Source organism: Phoca vitulina, unplaced genomic scaffold, assembly GCF_004348235.1.
Source record: "Phoca vitulina isolate PV1807 unplaced genomic scaffold, GSC_HSeal_1.0 scaffold10, whole genome shotgun sequence".
In the NCBI taxonomy this organism is placed as follows: Eukaryota; Metazoa; Chordata; class Mammalia; order Carnivora; family Phocidae; genus Phoca; species Phoca vitulina.
The window spans coordinates 39,185,576-39,207,320 of NW_022589713.1; the positions used below are offsets into that span (position 1 = coordinate 39,185,576).

General features: G+C 38.2%; 1 protein-coding gene across 2 annotated transcripts in view; it reads left to right on the plus strand.

Annotated features, from left to right (window-relative positions):
* Nucleotides 1-21,745, plus strand: part of RBMS3 (RNA binding motif single stranded interacting protein 3) — a 1,498,583-nt gene that overhangs the window by 1,373,255 nt on the left and 103,583 nt on the right. For both annotated transcript variants that reach the window (XM_032408843.1, XM_032408844.1), the window contains one exon: nucleotides 17,140-17,186. In XM_032408843.1, the coding sequence (XP_032264734.1) occupies nucleotides 17,140-17,186 (47 nt within the window). The remainder of the gene's footprint in view (nucleotides 1-17,139; nucleotides 17,187-21,745) is intronic.

Below are 21,745 nucleotides of genomic sequence, written 5' to 3' on the forward strand. Positions count from 1 at the left end.
TATATATATATATATATATATATATATATATATATATATATATATATGCCAAAAATAAGGGTAACTACTATGAAGAGATAGAATATGACTCTAAAAATGAAAAATAAAAATGTTTTTTAAAAAAGAGATTGATAAGAGGTTGGTTGAAAAAGGGAAAAAGAAAAATTCAAAAAAAGAAGTTTAAAAAAAATTAACTTTGAAAGACTAAGGAATCATGGGAAAAAAAGCCATCAATTCTATGTGCAGTATTGCCCTAGTGCTGGAGTTTGGCTGTTCTCATTGATCGGTAAACTTGGTCTTGGGTGGCGGTTCTTGCTGATCTTCCGGGGGAGGGGCCTGTTGCTGTGGTTCCCAAATGTCTTTGCTGGAGGCAGAATTGCCCTGCCCTTGCTGTTCCGGGCTAAGTAATCTGCTTGGGTTTGCTCTCGGGAGCTTTTGTTCCCTGCAAGCTTTCCATACAGCTTTGGAGGACGAGAGTGAAAATGGCAGTCTCCCAATCTCTGCCTCAGAGCAGCCGAGAACTTGGGTCCCCACTCCTCAGTGCTCCCCCAGAGAAATGCAGTCAATCACTCCCATCTCCCCGGGCTCCAGCTGCACTCTGTGCTCACTCGGCCTGTGACCAAGCATTTCTATATCTGGCTCCCAACTCGGTGTGGAGTCTCCAAACCCAGCAGATCCCTGCGGTGTGCTCCTGGGCCACTCCTCCCGGGGGAGGAAGGAGAGTCTCCCTGGATCTGCTGCTTGTTGGGTCCCTGCTGGAGGAGCAGTGGCCCAACTGTGCCGCAGATCATGGTTTATGGCACCCCAAGCTGAGAGCCCACTCCTCGGCTCCGTCTCTGCAGCCGGCTTCCCTGCTCCGATACCTGGGAGCTCTGCCGCACTCAGGCACCCCCATCTTTCTCTGACCCCAAGGGTCCTGGTACCACACTGTCCCGCAAGGGTTCCCATCCCCTGCTTAGCCACTGGAGCGAGGTCCCTCAGCAGAGCCGACTTCTAAAAGTTCCAATTTTGTGCTCCGCGGCTCTATCACTTGCCAGAAGCGTCTGACAGAGGCCCCCTCCCCCACCATCTAGCCTTCCAAATATCGCCTCGGATTCCCAAATGTCTTTGCTGGAGGTGGAATTGCTCCGCCCTTGCTGGGTCCGGGCTAAGTAATCTGCTCGGGTTTGCTCTCGGGAGCTTTTGTTCCCTGCAAGCTTTCCGTACAGCTTTGGAGGATGAGAGTGAAAATGGCGGCCTCCCAATCTCTGCCCTGGAGGAGCTGAGAATTCGGGGCCCCACTCCTCAGTGTGCCCCCAGAGAAAAGCAGTCAGTCACTCCCGTCTTCCCGGTCTCCAGCCGCACTCTGTGCTCACCCAGCCCTGTGACCGAGCGTTTCTGTCTCTGGCACATGACCTCGTTTGGAGTCTCCAAACCCAGCATATCCCTGTGGTGCACTCCTGTGCCGCTCCTCCCGGGGGAGGAAGGGGAGTCTCTCCCGATCTGCCACTTTTTGGGTCCCTGCTGGAAGAGCAGTGGCCTGACTGTGCTGCGGATCACGGTTTATGACAACCCCGAGCTGAGAGCCCGCGCCTCGGCTCTGTGTCTGCAGCCATTCCCTGCTCTGATACTTGGGAGCTCGGCCGCACTCAGGCATCCCAGTCTTTCTGTGACCCCGAGGGTCCTGAGACCACACTGTCCCAGCGAGGGTTACACCCCCGCTTAGCCACTGGAGCGACGTCCCTCAGTGGAGCCAACTTCTAAAATTTCTGATTTTGTGCTCTGCTGCTCTATCACTTGCCAGTAGCAGCTGATGGAGGCCCCCCCCCCCCCGCCATCTATCTTCCTGAATATCACCTCGGATTCACTTCTCTGCATGTCCACCTTCCATAAAGTGGTCGCTTTTCTGTTCAGAGAGTTGCTGCTATTCTTTTCTTTGATCTTCTGTCGAGTTCATAGTTGTTCAGAATGGTTTGATCCCTATCTAGCTGAATTCCTGGGACCAGACGAAATTTAGGTCTCCTACTCCTTTGCCATTTTTCTCCTCCTTGTTTTCCATTTTCTTTGTAGCCCTTTGGCATCCCAACATTATAAGAAGATCATTTTGGGTGTTTTTACTTGTTTGCATGCTTTTTGGTTTTCGTTTTTGTTGTTGTTGTTGTTTTTTGCTTTTCAGAGTTTTTTTTTGTTATATAAAATAATGGTAAATATTTCAATCACTGTTGTCTGATAAAATGTAAGATGATAATTTCAATTCTGATGCTTCAGCATTTGGGATAATAGCACAGAATGAGGCTTATGTTTTCTCTGCCTCTCTCTTGAACATCAGGTAAAAAAAAAAGATAATGTGAAATGGATTTCTCCTGAAATGTTTAACTATCTTAGAAGTACCTAAAGCATTCACAATTGATAAGCTAATAAAATTTAATTTATTATGTAATGCTATTTTCTTCTGAGGGTATTTTGATAACAGTTCTTTTAGCATAGTTAGTGAAATGTACTTCTTTACAAAAAAATAATCTAGTACTGAAAACTTTATACACATAAATTAGTGTAAATGAGCAAGGTTTTGAAATACAAATATATGCTGCTGGACATGTTTTTGCATAAGTGAAATACACAGGGATATTTTAAAGTTATTAACTAATCTCTCAAGTGACAACCAAAACTCTAAGCAGAATGATCAGAGATTGGGGCTATTAGGCCTCTCGTTCCCAGTGTTCTATGGTTCTCATCGTTTTACTTCTTAATGTAGCAATCCACAAACTCTTTGGTCTCAGTATCTCTCTATACTCTTAATAATTATTTATTAGTTCATCAAAAAACAATAAGCCCATCCCATGTTAACAAAATCCTTATATTTTTATAGGAAATATTGTATCTTTCAAATTTTGAGAATAGTACTCTTTTACATTTTTGCAAATCACTTTAATGCCTGACTTAATAAAAGATGACCAGATTTGCATATCTGCATCAGCATTCAACCTGCTGCAATATTCTCTTTGGTTTAATCATTTGAAGAAGATCTTAACTCCACATAGACATGTCATTGGAAAAGGGAGGACCTGTGGATCTCCTAAATGTATCTCAGGAACCCTCAGGTGTCCTTAGCCCACACTTTGAGAACTACTGTCCTAAAAAATACTTGAGCCAAGCATAGGGCTCATATTCAACTTCCATATATCAGAAAAGCCAGTGTGCTTGTTAAAATAGTAAGACATATTTGTTTCATTAAATAAGTAACTGCTGGCACTAATCCTTCAGTGCAACCCCTCCACCCCTTCTTCTATGATGCCTCCTGCAGGACCTCTTATGATTTCACAAGAATGGGGTGCTAGCTGGTATAGCAGGAGTTTCCTAGGATCCTACTCCAGCATTTACATTCTGAGTGGCCAGTGCTTCTGCCATAATGGTGATGCAATGTTTTAATGTCACCCCTAGTTCAGAAATGGTCTCACTTTATCATCACTATGATTATCAAGAAATGCACTGGCTAGATATCCCCTTGCAGCTGAGGCCATATTCTTTACTTCAGGCAAAATGTTTCCCGAGTTGATCTTGTTAATGCTCTCCCAAATGACTGGTCTGGAATCAGGAATAGAATCGGGAAGCAGGAATCAAAAATATATCAGGAGTCACGGGAATAAAAGGCTATGGCATAAAGAATGTAGTCAACGGTATTGTAATAGGGTTGTATGGTGACAGATGGGAGCTACATGTGTGAGCATAGCGTAAGGTATAGACTTGTCAAATCACTATTTTGTACACCTGAAACTAATACAACATTGTATGTCAACTCTACTTAAATGAAAAAATTAAAAACAAGCAAATAAATATATATAATTTCAATAATATGTGTAATTACACACACACACACATCTATATATAAATCAGGAACATGAAGAAGAACTCCTGTTACTTCTTCCTGTATTTCCAAAGAATGCTTTTCCAATGACTACCAAAAAGCCACTAAATTTGTTTGGTACCCAAATATTTTGCACAGCTGATCAAAAATATTCAACTATGTTGTAAAGATGAATGGCTTAAATCAAAAGATGCATGTTTCTACTATGATGATTAGAGTCACTCAAACCTTGACGTTACTTTATGTTGACATTTGTTGTAACTAGTCTCTAGTTTTCCTTCAGAATTTTCAAATATAAGTAAATGCTGTGTGTCAAATCACAGACGATGGTGATATTTCCCCCAGTTTTCATGCTCGGACATTATCCTTAAATAGTGCAAATATCAGAAACAAACTATTTCTCACTGGCTTCAAAACTCTAGTCTAGCTTCCATAAGATCTTTCCAAGCCCTATAGTAATTGAGTCAGTAAATGTCATTGATAGCAATTGCTTCGGGAATTGAACTTCCAAGAAATAGTATTTTAGCTATGACACAAGAGACAGGGCAATTGAACAAGAAGTAGTCCAACAAAGTATTTGAATGTCTAGTGAAGAAATGCCAAGATTTTATTATAAAAACTAAAAGCAATAAAATGGTGTTTCTTGCTTTTATATGATTTACAGTTCTCTGCTAGAGTCAATTTCAAAACAATAAGCAATAACAAATACGTTCTCTCTATGTGATGCTCTGAAGATACTTCCCTTACTGTGGAAACAAAACATTTAATGAGATTGTCTTCACAGTCTGCATATGGAGATGAACTACGGGGCCTAAAATAATATTGTTAACAATCAGCACTCGGGTTCCCAGGAATAGTTTACAAGTTTATGTTGGAGAGAAAATCCAGTAAGCTTTTTTAGGATGCATTCTAGGAATGCTAAGGAATACTATTCCCGAGTAAGGAACAAGTTTTAGATGAGACATGATGATATATTATATCTCGAAGACATTTTATTTGAGTGCATTTCTATTTGCCTAAAGACACAAGCCTTTGGGTATAGGGATACAGTACATGCACTTCCTAATACCAGGAGGTACCATTCACACAAACCAGATGTAAATTGTGTTCCTTACTGTAGTGAAATAGTGTAGCTCTACCTGGACATGTGCATTTGAAAACCTTTAAGAGGTGGAATAAACTGACAGAATATACTTTAATTTCCTTAAATTAGGTCTCATTAAGGCACCCACAAAATCCACTATTAGTGAGCTGAGAGCTAAGGTTATCAGTTTTATCACAGCCAACTTAAGCTAAGTGATCTGTTACAACCTACAACCTAGATAATATGTTGTCTATTTTCAGACCTGAAATCAACTTGTTTTCAGTGATGGATGAAAACTTCCCCTGTGCTGTAAAGTTTCATAACTCTTGTCCATTCACAGCTACTATTAATAAAAATTCTCTTCAGTGCCAGTAAGTGAATGAAAGCCTGCAAAGATCATGTGGGAGAATGGGATTTCTCATACTGTAACGAAGTCCATAGCCAAGTGCAGACAAAGTTGATAAACTTGATTCCAAACATCCAGCTTCCTCCTCATAGTGCCTCAAGGTATTAGGAGTAATTATTCATTCTGACTAAATCCACTTATGATTGAGACAAAGATGCCTTTTTAGATTTCTGAGTAGATAGATAGCCATACTCAATAACAAAATAAGACATCCTATTTTCCCACTCAAGATAAACGTTTCCTTTGAGGGCTATGTCTTAATTTTTATGTTTGCTTTTGTTTTTATTTTTCTGAAAGAAAATGAGTACACACAGAATTGGCATCATAATTCTGAATTTCAACTGTGTCTCCATCACTATAATCCCCAGTACTCTTGTTGTCATAAAGCCTTTGCTTCTTCCATGACTGATACTTTATGCTGTGTCCCCAGGACATAATGAGGTGCAAGGAATGCCCCTTGCCCTGAATGTGTATTAGAAATGTTCAGACACAGTGAGAACCCCTCTATCTCCTTGTGTTTCCTATTCGCTTTCTCACTTTCTCAATATATGACTACTTTTTGTAGAAACGATCTTTCTAAGAGAAGAATTCTGTTCGAAATAGATTTTTAAAAATGAAGAAGCAGTTTAAACAAAAAGCATCCAGTCAGTCGATGAGCACTTACTGATGTACCGTATGTGGGAGGAACCAGACTGGACATAATGGACATGACGTAAACATACAGACAGATTCTCCCACCCCTTTGGAACCTAAAATGGCAAAGATCTTCTCTGTCTGTAAAGTAGGCAATTAAATGATGGGTAAGATATAATTTAGTATCGCGCAAGTGCAATCACTGACTGTGACTATCTCCATACCACTATAGCACAGTGAAAGAAAATGAAAGCCAACAAAAAAATAATAAAAATAACAAAAGTAGCAGCCACAAGAATGTCAGTGCACACTTGTCTTGTTACTAACCATTAACTGTTTGATTGATCGTGTTTGTTTTTCGGGGTAGGTAACTGAGAAACTGATTTATATGCATTTACAAACCAGAAAAATCACCCCCGAGTTGAAAAGCCCCACCTTGTTCCTTGTCCAGTAGAGGCCCCTATGCCCTTGGGCATGGAATGGCACAGAGAATAATATTTAGAGGACCAACTGGAGCTTGGGTTGATAGAGTAAATCTTGCGTCCTTCTCTAATGTACCTAGTGAGAATAATAATACTTTCTGAATTTTAAGGAATCGTGTGTGCCAGCATCTGTGATGTGCTCAGTATTGTTTGCTGTTCTTCATATTTTACCAGACAGTCTACTTTTGTGGTTAGGGGGCAAACTTGAGCATTTCAATCACAAATCCACAGCTTTTGAGCTGAGTGACAAACCTTGGGCAAGTTTTTCAGTTTCCTCATCAGTAGAATGAGAATGGCTAAAAGGGCATATTTAGTGATTGGAAGGATTAAATGAAGCAGTGAGGGTAAAGCACTGAGCACGGTTCCTGGAAAACTATAATCACTCCAGTATTAACCATTATTATAACTCTCATAATATCATCAACACAACTCAGGGTTTGTTAATCTGAAAGCCAGCTTTGCTATGTGTTTCTTATGACTCAAATGCTTAAGTCCTTGGTTTCCAATTTCATGTCATGTCTATTTATTTTCCAAATGGGGATTATTTTTAATGATACAACATCTGTTTGAAAGGAAATCTGCTACCAGTATCATTTCTCCTGCTGAATTTTTGACTTATTTAATAAAATATACTATACAACAAGTAGAAATTAATTTATTTTCACTTTGACCCACATTTTATTAAAGGTTTTAAAAGATCACATTCCAAATCATCATCTGCATTCCAAGCATTAGGTAGCACTGAAACGTTAGGTGGTGTTCAAATTTCTAGCCACTTTTCTCTTGAAGGTCATGTAATCATAAAAGCCAAGAGCTGGCAAGGAGAGAGGGACTTGGATGGAGAAAAAAAGAAAGAAAAGTGAAAGAAAACATGGACTATTGCTAGATACCAAGGAAAAGATTGAGCCACTATTGAGAATTGATGAATTATATAGCTGAACAGAATATTTTGTTGAGTTTATGAAAACATTTCGCTATCACTAGCTGTTACCAATGTTGCTATACAGAACATGCTTTGAGACATTCTTAGCAGTGAGGAAGACAAGATGCGACCTAACCATGTGGCCCTCTTACTTTCAATTGGCTCTGTTTGGAATAGTGCACCCAGCTCACAAACTCTTTGAACAGTCACCAGTCAACATCCTTCTTATTAAGTATAAGAAGAACTTGACAAGGCCCAGAAATACATCATTTCTATTAGCTTTGGAGCCATATTGACTGCAATTTAATTTTATAATACTGAACATTAGAAAATTTATGTTTCAGAGATATGGAATTGAAGTATTGCCCCAATGAACCATTAGAAATAAAAAATACTTTAAGGAAAATAATACGTCTAAAGAATTATTTCAAAACTTAGCTGTGAAAGGATGTAGATTCACATTATCTTTGAACATATTCCATAAAGGTAGAAAAATCATCTATATAGTTCACAATTTCCTTTGGGTATATCACGATGCTTGGCATTTAATTGTCCAATTATTTTCTTTAATGGGACCTTGGAAAAAATTAAGATGTATCTAATAACATTGCCAGGTTCTGCAAATAGTTCTTTTAACCTTGAACTGAAAAAGAGTCTTTACATATATGGTCTTAAAAAAGAGCTGTTATGGTGCATTACAGCACTTGCAGTTGAATTTGTTAGCCAGCCCACCAAATGTACTCTTAATTTATTTCATGTGCTTTACTGGCAATTTAGAGAGCAGGCTCAAGGTGAATGACACCCATAATCTCAAAAAGTCTTCCCATTGGCACAAGAACTTGAATGCTCAGTAGTTTAACATGGAAACTTTCTTACTCAATTAAGTGTTCTTATTTTAAAGCTACTGGGTCCATATTTTCTAATCTATGATCACTAAAGATAAGAAGCAAATCTTGTAAATTCCTGTAGTGGTGTAACTTTGGATATGTTGCATGTGATGATGAGCTCCAGTCATCTGCCTAGTCCCCATTCTCAAAAAAGAGGATGGGAAAACATACTTATGTTCTTGGGGAGGAGGTTGGGGTATGGGCTTTAGGAGGTGCTGAAGGATGGGAAGATTATATCAAGAATTATAAGGAGAAAGGCTGATGCTTGATCTCCATGTTCTCTGATTCCCTGGCAACTAAGTGGGGAATCAACCAACTGAGAGATTTCTGGAGTTGTTGGCACTGTCCTGACAATCTCAGCCTGCCACGAGACTCAGAATTGTCCCCATCAGTATTTAAGCCGCAGCTTACAACCTCCACGTAGCATCAAACTGCACCTGGGACCTGGGAGAATATGAATCAACTTAGTCAGATACCTGGAACTCCCACCTATCCAGTTGCACAGGCTCACTCTGGTAGCAACCTCAGCATTTTATATTTTTCACCTTACTTACTGTGTTATGGTGGGGTTTAACAGTATATACACTACATCATTGACTCTATGACACCATCAATTAAAGATGAAATATTATTCTAAATATCACTGAAAAGAGGAGAAAGTTTCCAAACTCAAATGCCATCAATTATCACACAAGCCCCAATTTCACAGACAGGAAGATGTGAAACACACACACACACACACACACACACACACACACACACAACGTCTTGGAGTCTTTGAAGTTAGTCATTCAGATTGAGAAAAACACAGAAGTTCCTACATAAAATATGATAATGTTCTCTTGCCTCTTTTATGATGATCAATCAAGGCTTAATTTAACTTTGGTTTTAATGACAAACTCAGACTGGAGCTTTGTAAACTTTAGCCAGCCACATCATACCTTTCCTTCTGTTTCCCTTTTGACAATGATTTCTTTGTGCAGCCATTAGCTTTCTCAGCCATCCAGCCTTAATTCTGTCTGCATCTTTTTGTCTTGTCCTTCTTTATTGCTATATAAGGGAGAAATTTTCTGCCTGACTAGAATGCTTTAGTAAAAGCCAAGCAGGACAAATACTATGATGACATAGTCTATAAACAAGAGCATGACTCCCCTTGTTCTTTCCCCAAACATAGAGAGGTGAATTTTCTCTATTCTCTGCCTGTCTTTGCTATTTTTTAAGTGATAAATCTCCTGCATTCCCTTTGCTTGATTTCTGACAAACCTCTGAAGATGTCAAAATGACTTTTCACAATCTTCTCTGCACTCTGAGTCAATTACTTGGATAAGAGGGGCCTCCAGGTTTTCTGGCTACCTCTAGTTTCTCCTAGGCTCCTGCTCATGATTTAGTTCAGGTACACTGGCTTCCCTGCTGCATCGGGAAGGTCTCTCAGCAATCCCAACTCTTCCCCCCTCTCTACTCACCAAGCAAGGACTGAGACATTTCCTATATCACAAGAGCAATCCTCACTGCACAGTGGTGTGGCTGATGGATGGGAAGGGAGTTGCAAGCAGAGGCAGGAAAGGGTATCTCTGCCAAAGGATATTAGTAAACACACAAACCAGAAATGATAACTTGAAAAAAGACACTGACCATACATTCAATTTACTAATTTAACTTCGCAGTAAATGTGTGGAATCTAGTATAGATACTTGAGTTTGAGACCAAGATTCAGGAATCACTGAGACATAAATAATAGTTGCGATTGGAAAGGGAATGTCATCACAGTACAGAAGGAGAGAAGAGGAAGGCAAACCCGGGCCCTGAGCACCGGCAGGCATCTCAAAGGCAGGGGGAGCAAGTAACATCAAAGGAGAAATTGCTCTCTGAGGTCAGAAGAAAACTAGGCTCACAGGGAACCCAAGGGAAAGGAATGTTGAAAGAAGAAGAAAATCACTCGTCAAATGATGCAAACTAATCAAATATGATTTGAAATAAATATCTTCCTTAGATTTAGAAGTTATGAAAATAGGGAATGTAGTATGAGCCATTGCACAGGTTGGTGGGCATAGTTCACGGAACTATTGACAGGACATTTCTGTTTGATCCCAGGACCAGGCAGTATAATCTCCCTTTGGTAGACTTTGGCAATGTCCTCATCGACACTCTCATTTGTCCCTCATCTTCTCTTTCGGAGAGGGACTGGCTGCACATAACCTGGGGAACATCCCTTGAGCAGGTGAGAGCAGACACCTGCTTTATATAGTTGACTGCCTCTGCCTGGGGAAACACACCCTTCAGTCATCATCTGACCACACCAGAGACATTGCTGGCAAAACCCTACCACTAGCCCCATTTTCTCACATCCCCTTTCAGCAAGTGCTATGATACCCTGCCTGCAAATTTGCCCTGAACATATTGTTTCCTAGAATTAGTTCTTTTTTTTTTTTTTTTAAACAGGAAAGAGGTTTAAAATCCTTTCTTAGGCCAAAAACCTTACTTGGTATTGATCATTTTATGGTTTTCTGGCAAGTTTTATTGGTTCCTCTGAAGATCTTGGGTATCCACACTTCTTTTTTTTTTTTTTTAAATTTTTTATTGTTACGTTAATCACCATACATTACATCGTTAGTTTTTGATGTAGTGTTCCATGATTCATTGTTTGTGTATAACACCCAGTGCAGAACGTGCCCTCTTTAATACCCATCACCAGGCTAACCCATCCTCCCAACCCCCTCCCCTCTAGAACCCTCAGTTTGTTTTTCAGAGTCCATCGTCTCTCATGGTTCGTCTCCCTCTCTGATTTCCCCCCCTTCGTTCTTCCCCTTCTGCTATCTTCTTCTTTTTTTTTTTAACATATAATGTATTATTTGTTTCAGAGGTACAGATCTGTGATTCAACAGTCTTGCACAATTCACAGCACTCACCATAGCACATACCCTCCCCAATGTCTATCATCCAGCCACCCCATCCCTCCCACCCCCCACCACTCCAGCAACCCTCAGTTTGTTTCCTGAGATTAAGAATTCCTCATATCAGTGAGGTTATATGATACATGTCTTTCTCTGATTGACTTATTTTGCTCAGCATAACACCCTCCAGTTCCATCCACGTCGTTGCAAATGGCAAGATCTCATTCCTTTTGATGGCTGCATAATATTCCATTGTATATATATACCACATCTTCTTTAACCATTCATCTGTCGATGGACATCTTGGCTCTTTCCACAGTTTGGCTATTGTGGGTATCCACACTTCTCCTATCACCTATGAAATCCTAAGTTTCTCAGCCAGTATGGCCATTTGGATTTATGAATTCTTCCTAGTTTCCATCACTAGAATCACTGTATCATTAACTCCGAATTTTCAGGATCTATTCATAACCTCCTGCCCATTCTCACATCGATCCTTCTGGCTGTAGCAATTCTCATTCCATCCCAGATCTTCCATACTCTACTGACCTAGCAAAGCTCAATGCTTCCTGACATTTGCAAGCTTACTCCTGAACCAGGCCTCTCATCTCTATTACTTTTACAAATGATATGCCTTTTGTTTTTCCTCCTGAATTTAAAAATTAAAAACAAGTCATAGAAGCTATAATGTGCCTCTTTAAACCAAAGGGATTTTAAAAGTAATTCTAACTATATGCAACTTAAGAAAGTCAGGAAAAATATAGGAAAGGAAAAAAATCATTTACAGTTATAACACTCTAATATTTTGACATTTAACATTGTTGAAATTATTTTCTTGTTCTATTTCTAGTCAGAGATTTTTTTTTTTTAATTTTTAAAATTTGTATTTTTTGGCCCTTATCCTACACATAATTTTGTGTCAGGATTTCTTCACTAAAGGACATGTTTTCTAAAGAGAAATACTGGGAAATAAATATAAACAAAGTTAAGTGAGGTTTCTCTACAGTGGCAGGACTTAAACATTTATAACACATTATAATTTTCAAGCCCTTTTACCCATATCACCTCTAAAGTCACCTTATTTTATTTATAGGGTTTTTAACAGTTATAAATATTGTTAAAATTGGTTGCAAGAAATAAACTCTTTCAAGATAATATCCAGAAAATTAGATTATCCTTTTTTTCTTTGGTTTCCTGAACTCATCTCGTGCTAATTCAGTACACAATATTTACTGAAATATATATTTACTCTGTATGTACTAAAGTGTTGCCTTAAATCTGGTTGTAGAAAATTGGAAATTCTTGTGATTATTCATTTTTACTCATGCAATTAAGATGCATCATCTGTCAAGGCAGAAGTTAGAAAAAAGAGAAATGTTACACTAAAACATCGATGTCTCAATTTCCCAGGAATTACAGTGTAGATCTGTCTGTAAAGTTTTTTGCCTCAAACTCTTCGGTCCACGTTTACATGACAGTATAAAAATAGTTTCAAAAATGATAAAATCAATTCCATCAGCCTATCTTCTCTTCGGCTTTGTTATAGTCAATGATGCTCGGCTCCTCCAATAAGACCAAGCATTCCAGTCCAGAAGATCTTTCTGAAGCATTAATGCCTAATGCCTACCCCCCACCTAGCACATTTTAAGCAGTACTTTCATGATTATTACCTCTTCATTTAACCTATTAATAATCATTTAATTTTATGAATATCAAATATCTAGCTCCTGAGACAAACAGATGTGTCTCTGTGAAATCCCTATATCTATTGAAAATAATTAGATACCTACTCCAGTAAACTGTATTTTAAAATTTCTTGTAAAATATTTAGCTCTTATAGTATAGATTCTGTCTGGGAGGACTAGAAATACCTTATTATGGCTGAAATACTAAGCAAAAACTTAAGAGGCTGCAGGAAAATGACAAAAATGCCCCCTTTTGTTTTAAATAAATTGCAAATGCTTCCAATACTCAAATAACGTAAACTTGAAAAATGGAAAATATTTGTGAATCTAATAAGCTCTTTTGAAAGAGAGAGACAGGATTAAACATCACTTTCCTACATATGTGGTGTGACATTTTTGTTTTGTTCCAAGTTATTTTACTTTTTGTGTGACTCTGGAGTTTGTAAACATGCCATAAAATTTGGTAATTACATAATGATGATTTCATGGTTCTCAGTATAAAGGTGGCTAGACAGGGCAGCAAAATTGATTTTCTTTTTTACCTTTGTGGAAAGAAACAAAAGGAAATTGAATGCAAAATCTACATTAAGACTATATTAGAATTATAGCTCAACGATCTGTTACACATGAAATGAAAACCAGGTAGAGCCAAGTACTAGTTATTGTGCTACAATATTCAGCCAGTGGGTTAAGTTCAAACAACTCTTTGTTTAACCCATGCCTTGTTTTGTTACTCATAATGTTCCAAATGCATATGACCTGAAACTATCTCTTGTCTCCTCTTGCCAAAGGTACTCAGAGGCAGGACTGTCCCTAGGCAAAATCATGAAGTAGGTGAATCTTGTGTTCATTCCCTACCCTTTTGCAATGACAATCTCATCTTAGATTCTCTCCACCTTCCTGTCCCCAAGTGCCTACTCCAGTTGCTCATCGCTCTGGATTGACCCTCTGTTTTCCAGGGGGCTCATGCTGTTTCTTGTTGTCCAATCCCTCTTTGATTGTATAATTTCCCTGCTCAAAAAATGTTCAGAGGCTCCCCCAGAGGAGCCAGGCAATCAATGTTCTCCCCCCTTTTCTTTTGAGTCTTAATTCCCACTGCCCCCTCACCACAATGTTCTACTGCAGTGAATCACCCACCTTGCCCTTTTTATTTCTATATCTTTTCCATACTATTCCTCTTTGTCTGAGCTGGCCTCTATCTCTCATCTCCATCTATGGAAATCCTAATCATCTTTCAAGTTTCCACTCATCCGTATGTCCTCCACATGGCTTCCCTGATCATCCCCAGCCTCTCTCCTCACACCTCATCTATACCACTCATATGGCACTTACCACATGTTGCTTTGTATTATAATATTTATGTATGTGTCTTGTCTCCAGGCACTGTGCTGGGCGCTTTACAAACGTAATCTCATTTAAATTTCACAACAATCAAATGAGGTAGGTATTACTAAATCATTTAACAGTTGAGGAAACTGAGGTTCAAACAGGTTAAATAATTTGCCCAAGGTCACACTGCTAGAATGGAACAGAGATAAGACTTGAACCCAGGTCCAAAACATATATTCTTTCCACAAAACCATACTGCCATCTATTTAGTTCTTTTCCATCTTCTGAAAGATGAAATAGAGGTTTAAGATGTGGGAAGAAGCAAATTTAGGCTTTCTGATTATCACATGTATATTCAACAAAAAGGTAGAGTTTATTGATAATTACTATGTTGCTAGCTAGAGCTGATGTGATTTGTTATCTATAATCCATAAGGAATTAAAATGTGAGAGAAAAAAAAATCCTTACCTAAAGTTGCCAGAACAAATAAACACGGCATAAGAAGAGAATGTTCAAGACAATTGATAATTCAAGAAAGGCTAAATAGCATTGATCTCTGAGCACTATTGAAAAATAAGTACAAGGAAAAGAAGAAAACATGAGGTTGATTAGGAAAGGCTTCCTATAAGTCCCCTATGATCTAAACAATCTGCAGTGGTTAGGAGGCTGAAGGTATGACTTCTTCCTAAATCTCTCAAAAACAAACAATAATTCTATTGAATATAAAGCCCATCTTTTTTCTTCTGCCTCTGGTGTGACGTCTTGAATAAGTTAGGGGAAAGAAGATTAGCATTTCTAAGACAGAAATCTCATCCCCAATGGACAACTTTTACAACTGCCCTCTCCAGTAGCCAGCCATAACCATGGATTATGAGCTGTACCCTGGACAGGTCCATTCTGGGGAGTCTTCAGCCTAGAGCCAGCCTCCCATTGGTCACATGGCAGAGGCCCCTTCTTGGGAAGAATTTAGACTTAGAATCTCTTTGTGTGTGTGTGTGTCTGTGTATGTCTGTGTTTTAAAGATTTATTTATTTATTTGAGAGAGAGCATGAGTGGGAGGGGCAGAGGGAGAGGGAGAGAGAATCTCAAGCAGACTCCATAATGAGCATGAGCCCCACTCAGGGGCCCAATCATAACCTGAGCCAAAACCAAGAGTTGGACACTTAACTGACTGTGCCAACCAGGCACCCCAGGATCTCTTTTGTGTTTTGGCACTACTACATTTGCTTCTCATTTTCCAATCCCCCGGCTTGTCATATTATCAGTTGCATATTTCTTTAACATGAGTGAGATGCAGTTATCATTAAATGTATTTTCAGTGCACCTCTATTAACTTCTGACAGGCATCTCAACTTTGCTTGCAAACTCCCTTCCAATTTATGTATGCTCCCAGTATGCTGATCCCATTCATATATGGCTCTACACTTTTGTTCTTTATACCAGTCTTAATAACAATTTTAAAACTGGGAAAAATAATGCATGTAATCTAAGCTTGAATATAGCAGGGCATACTGGACTTCAGGCCCTATCTTGGAAAGCCTGAGAATTTCCATTTCAGTTATGTGTGAAAGCTGAGTAATTCAATGATCCCAACAGGAAAACTACCTTCACCTATACTGAAACTCAAAACACAAAATCTCTTTTTTCTTTTCTCTAAAGTTTCTATGATTTTTCTTGTCTTCTACAAAAGTCCTCAAAGCTAATTCATTTTCTTCTTTTTCTTTTGAAATAATTATAGATTCATGGGAAATTGCAAGAGAAATGTACAAGGAGGCCCTGTGTACCCTTCACCCCATTTTTCCAATTGTTATATCTTAACATAATTATAGTGCACTATCGAGGCCAGGAAATTGACATCAGTCTGATTCACTTTTAAATTTCAAAAAAGAAAGAAAAATGTCTAACCTGATGACAACCTACTCAGTTTTGACTTTCATTCTACATTCTGTTTCTACTCACAAGCAGTAATCAGACTGACAGTGTTGGAAACAAAGGGTGGTATGCCCATACACCCACAGAGAAAATTCTCCCACATTGCTGGAGACGATCATCAGTTCTCATGCAGACCCTAGGTTAGTGTCATAGGTGGTGGAAGGGAGCCTCAGAAGATGTGGGCTGGAATCTGATTCTGCCTCCAAATGTGGACCTTGAGCAAGTCACTTGACCTCTCCAAGCTTCAGTGTCTTCATCTACAAAATGGAGAAACTGTTTCTCCTGCCTACTTCATAGGGTTGTTGTGAGGATCAAATGTGATGATGTGTATGAAGGAGAAGATAGGCTGTGAATTAACAGTCATGAAGTTTATTATTCTTTTCTGGAACTACTGTCTGTTACAGAAGTTTAGTTTTTCAAAGATGATTTTATTTTAAGAAACAGAACAGACCCCCCTCCTTATTAGCTACAAGGCCTAGAATTTCCATTATGTGTAAATGACCTTGCCTTACTACCACTCTTAGTAGGACAGGTTCTAGCAATATATTGGACAAGCACTCTGTGAGTCATTATCTGCATACCCCGAGGCATACGATCTATTTTAAAATAAATATTTATTAACATTTTCTTCTGAAAGGTCGAATGCATTTTAAGTAGCTTTTATTTTTATCCTGACCACACATTTATTCTTGCTTTTTTTTTTCAGCCATGAGATTTATAATAGGTGCTCTTGACAATATTGAGAAATTATAAGGATACCAGATTAGACAGCGGATGGTTTATGAAGTAGAAATGGAAATCATCCAAACTGCATTGTTCCTTGGTTTGTCTGGATATATAATATAAACTCCTAATTCGCTGGTGGATTCTGATGTGTGGGTAGTAAAAATGCTAGTCTTGGCAGTAAGGGTGGAAAAATGTGTAGGGTAAAATAAACTTAAATCATGGAAAGTAAAGATAAAAGTATTTGTGTGTACTGAATATTTTGGGCACCAAGATAAAAGTGTTAAGATTTGTTTTCTCCTCTTTCCTCCCTGTATACAGGCTGGCATGGCTCTGACCTATGACCCCACAGCCGCCATACAGAATGGGTAAGTAGACTACATTTTCTCTATTTTAATTGCTAAGGTATCTTTGATCTCTGGAATCAGTACTGAAGAAAAATGTTCAAAAATGTCTTTCTTTTGTTTTAAATCCTTAAACAAAAACTTTAAACCAAACATTTCTCACCATTGTATTTTTTTTCTTCCCATATATGACTCTGACTTCATAGCATCTTCCATGTCCTCTATTCCCTCATGTTCTCTACCCACATAAGTCTCCCTCCCTCATGCTCTCTTTATCTCTCCCTTAGAAAGAGTAAGGACTAAGATATGAAGAGGGAGCATAGATAGAGCTAGGCTAGAAGACGTATCTGTGTGTCTCTGGGATCAGAGTGTTGCCCTGCTGGTAACTCTAGAGTTTAGCTTACAAAGATTTTAGTGTTTTCTCAGTTCATTTCAACATGAATAATGCTTCTGCTGTTTTCTTCTGGCTATCAGGAAGGCAATGGACAGAGTCAAGTTAGAAACTTGGTGATTGTGTCTTCACTATTTTATTTATTTAATTTAATTTAATTTTTTTTTATTTTTTGGGGGGGAAGAAGCAAAGGGGGGGAGGAATCTTAAGCATGCTCCTTGCCCAGCACAGAGCCCAATGTAGGGCTCAATCTCACAACCCTGAGATCATGACCTGAACCGAAATCAAGAGTCAGATGCTTAACCGACTGAAGCACCCAGACACCCCTCACTCTTCATTTTACTAATCATCTGGAAATTTATAGCCTCTTACTTAAAATAAGTAAGAATAGCCTAGGATTCTTCCTTTGAGGAACAAGACTTAAACTACATGACCTGACCTCTCAAAAATTCTGTGATTCTGAATATCTTTGGTTGAAACTTTCTTCTCAGTTTCCAATCCCTTCTCTTTGCTTTGACTGTCCTGCAATTGACAATAATTATTCTTTAGTTCGTTGGTTATTTTATTTTCATAGCCTTCCATCTTGGATTTCTCCATGGCTTTCAGTTTTCTTACAGTCTCATTAAAGAATTAATCAGAATGAAGACCTCATTTAAGATCGATGTAGAGGGATAAAAAGATGCAAACTCTATTTTCTATTTGGTCAGCTGCCTCTAATGAAAATCTGTGGGATAGCAGAAATATTTAAATATCTCCTATTCTTAGAGTTATTCATTTAGGCAGTGATTTATTCATTCATTCAAAAAATATCCAACGAGTCTGCCAAGCACTTTGCTATGCTCTACAGATTTAAAAAACATTATGTGAGACAAGATCTTTGCCTTCAAGGAACTCATAGTCTATCCTTCCATAAAAGAGTAAACATGGATGGTAGGCTAGGGAAGGAGTCTAGTCCTTTCTCCCTTGCTGATTAAAACTTCTCTCCAAGAGCAAAAATTAAGGATTTATCCAGTAAGGATGTTCTTATTTCCAACAAGGCACTATAAACTTGCTGGGTAAAAGGAAGGAAAGAAATGGAGAACAAAATCTTCAAGAATCACATTGTATAGTTGGGGAAATAAAATAATTAACTCAAAAGGTATGAAACAAGGCATTATATGCTAAGTGACAGTGACAGAAAATAGGTGTTATAATGGAAGGGAATAGCATGTATTGAACACATACTATGTACCAAGTACTTTGTATTTGTAACTTAAGGTGCTTGGGAGCAGAGCCAAATACATGTAAAAATACATGTAGTTACAATTAGAAATGTATATACATAAATGGAAAATAGAAATAATAATTGAATGAATACCTATATGTTCACTAAGTAGCTTCAATGAGTGCTAATATTTTACATACTGTGTATGTATGTATGTATTAATCTGTAATATTTATCTATATATCTATTATAAATTCCTTCTTACCCAAGGCTCTATGTGAAGGATTAGAAATGCAGCAGTGATCTAGGCCTGGACTGCAGTGAGAGAATGATGCCTTCTTATGCATCGCTTTAGGCAGTCGTCTTTCCGATGCATAATCTAAAATCTGACTGTCTTCTCTAAAGACGTAATTTTCCAAGTATTCTTCCTGATTTATCACAAACCTAAAGAGAAAGTAAAAAGAGATTTTGGTTCCTAATCTGAGCCACGAAAAGGGAGCTTTGGGTTAATGCCATGTTAAAGGCTGTGAAGACCGCATGGAACACAGTGAACATTTCTCCCTCTGCATGCCCTCACCTCACATTTCAGCTCACTGCCCATATGCCACATTGAGATTGGCTGCAAGTCCATCTGTGCACCTTAAATCACCCTCTCTATGTCTTTATCTGCACCTTATATTAACAGTGTTATACTCTATCCTTGGAATTATTTGAAGAGTTGCAAAAATGGTTCATCCTCTTTCACTGCCCACTTAAATGTTTGTGACAATGAATAGTTCCCTCATGAAACACATTTTCGTTAAGATGCTGAGGATACCCATCTTCTTGATCTTATCATCTGATCTACTCTCACTGATAAAGAACTGTATGCCATCGACCAGTCCCTCTCTTCAAGACCTTCTTGTCCACTGAATATTCCTTTCAGCCTATAGAAATGCTCAAGTCTCTTCCACCTGTCAAGAGGGTAGAAGCAAAACAATTTTCATGCCAGTGACATCACTTCTAGTGACTATACTATTTTAGCCTTCTCTTCACTACTAAACAACTTCAATTGTCTGTACACAGTCTTCCCATATTCTTTTCTAATGAAGCCTATTGAATTATGAAGTCTGGTTTCAAACTTGACCGGAATTTCCTTTGTTAATGTTTCCAATGATCTCCAAATGTATCCATTATAATGGATACCCTTTTAGTTCTTACACCATTTGACATCTTGCCTCGTTTGAGTTGTTATTATTACCATTTATACCTTTTTGGAAATTTCTTATCTCTTGGATCCCACAACTCCATTCCCTGCTGATCCTCCTTACTCTGTACTCTTCCTACTCACTTGGTTTCTTCTGATTCCTCCTCTTTTGCCCATTTATACTAATCTTTCTCAGGGTTTTGTCTTTTTCCTGGTTGATCTCATCCATTCCTCTTGCTTTTGGAACCTAAAGACTCGTGAGCTGACACGGAGTTCATAAGTAGATGCAGGGCACAATAATTATTCTTTGGTTGGTTGGTTATTTTTTTTACCTGTGTTTCTAACTGCTTATTAGGTATTGCTCTTAGATATCTTTGTCTGTCCCAAACTGAGATCATTAACTTCATCAATGTTTCCTAATATAAACCAAACAAATTCAAATGAAAATCAAATGTGAAATTTGCTTCTTTTTTTTTTTTTCAATAATTCACTCTAAAGCCATTTAGGCCATTAAACTCCAGATCTCTGGGTTCTTCTCTTTTACAACATTCTTAATGATAAAATTGGTCATTAAGACTTATTCAGTCTGTCTTTGAACTATATTTTCACCCCAGCTCTTGGTCCTTGCCACTGGTTGAGTTTATTCAATCACCTTTCTTACCTGTACTAACCTCTTACCTGTCTCTAATATAGCTCTCCTCCAAAACATTTTCACATTGTTTTTTGAATATATATATATATATATATATATATATATTATATTATATGTTATATATATAAACATACATAAAATGTAATCACAGTAATCATCTCCCTGTCTGGTTTAAAGTATTAGGTAGACTTTCCTAACTATAGAACAAAACTCAGACTTCTAAGAATGGCATGCACACACACACATACACAAATAATAATAACAACAACAACAACAACAACAACAACAACAACAACACTCCATGACTTGGTTCCTGAAAATCATATGAACCTTCTGTGAACCTTCTCAGAACATCCCATGCTACTTCATACTTCTGTGTCTTGTTGCTTATGGAATTCTCTCTGCCCAGAGAGAGTGGTGATTTTCTTTCTTCCTTTCTTCTTCTCTCTCTCTTTCCTTCTTTCTGTATTTTTTAAAAAATACTGCTCTCCTTTAAAGGACACAGTCAAGTGATTCCAGGCAGAGCTAGTTACACAGTCATTCGTAAGAGAAACAGTATAAGCAGTAGTTAAGAGTGCATACTCCAGAATCAGCCTGCCAATATGCACATCCAAATTCTGTTATTCACCAGGCTGGGTGAGTTGTTTGTGCTTTAATTTGCTCCTCTGGAAATGGAGATGATAGTAAGACTCTGTAAGGAGTTAAGGAACTCTGTACAATACAATGTGATCGTCAGTGTAAATATTGATGTTATTGTTGCACTATATTTCAAGGTACCATGATACATTTGACAGTCTATTTGCCATGTAGCTATTGACACCATAGTTATTTCCCTGCTGGGCTATTAACTCAGTGAAGGCAGGTTCCATGCTTTATTCATCTTTATAGACTGTTTAACCCAGTATTATAAATGTTAAATCTGAAATAGGAAATGTAACCAATGATACCTTCTTGGCCCCAACAAATTGCCATTAGAGAAACCATTCCTCTTCTCAGCATCAATTTACTCTGTCCCCATATAACACTTTAATTTGCTTCTCTTTAAGTATATAGCCTCCAGTTTCACCCAAAGTGTCCAAACTGCCCATGAATTTATCACATCTTGAGTTAAGAAGGAGTTTTAGAAGGCTCAGATTGTCCATTGTGTTGT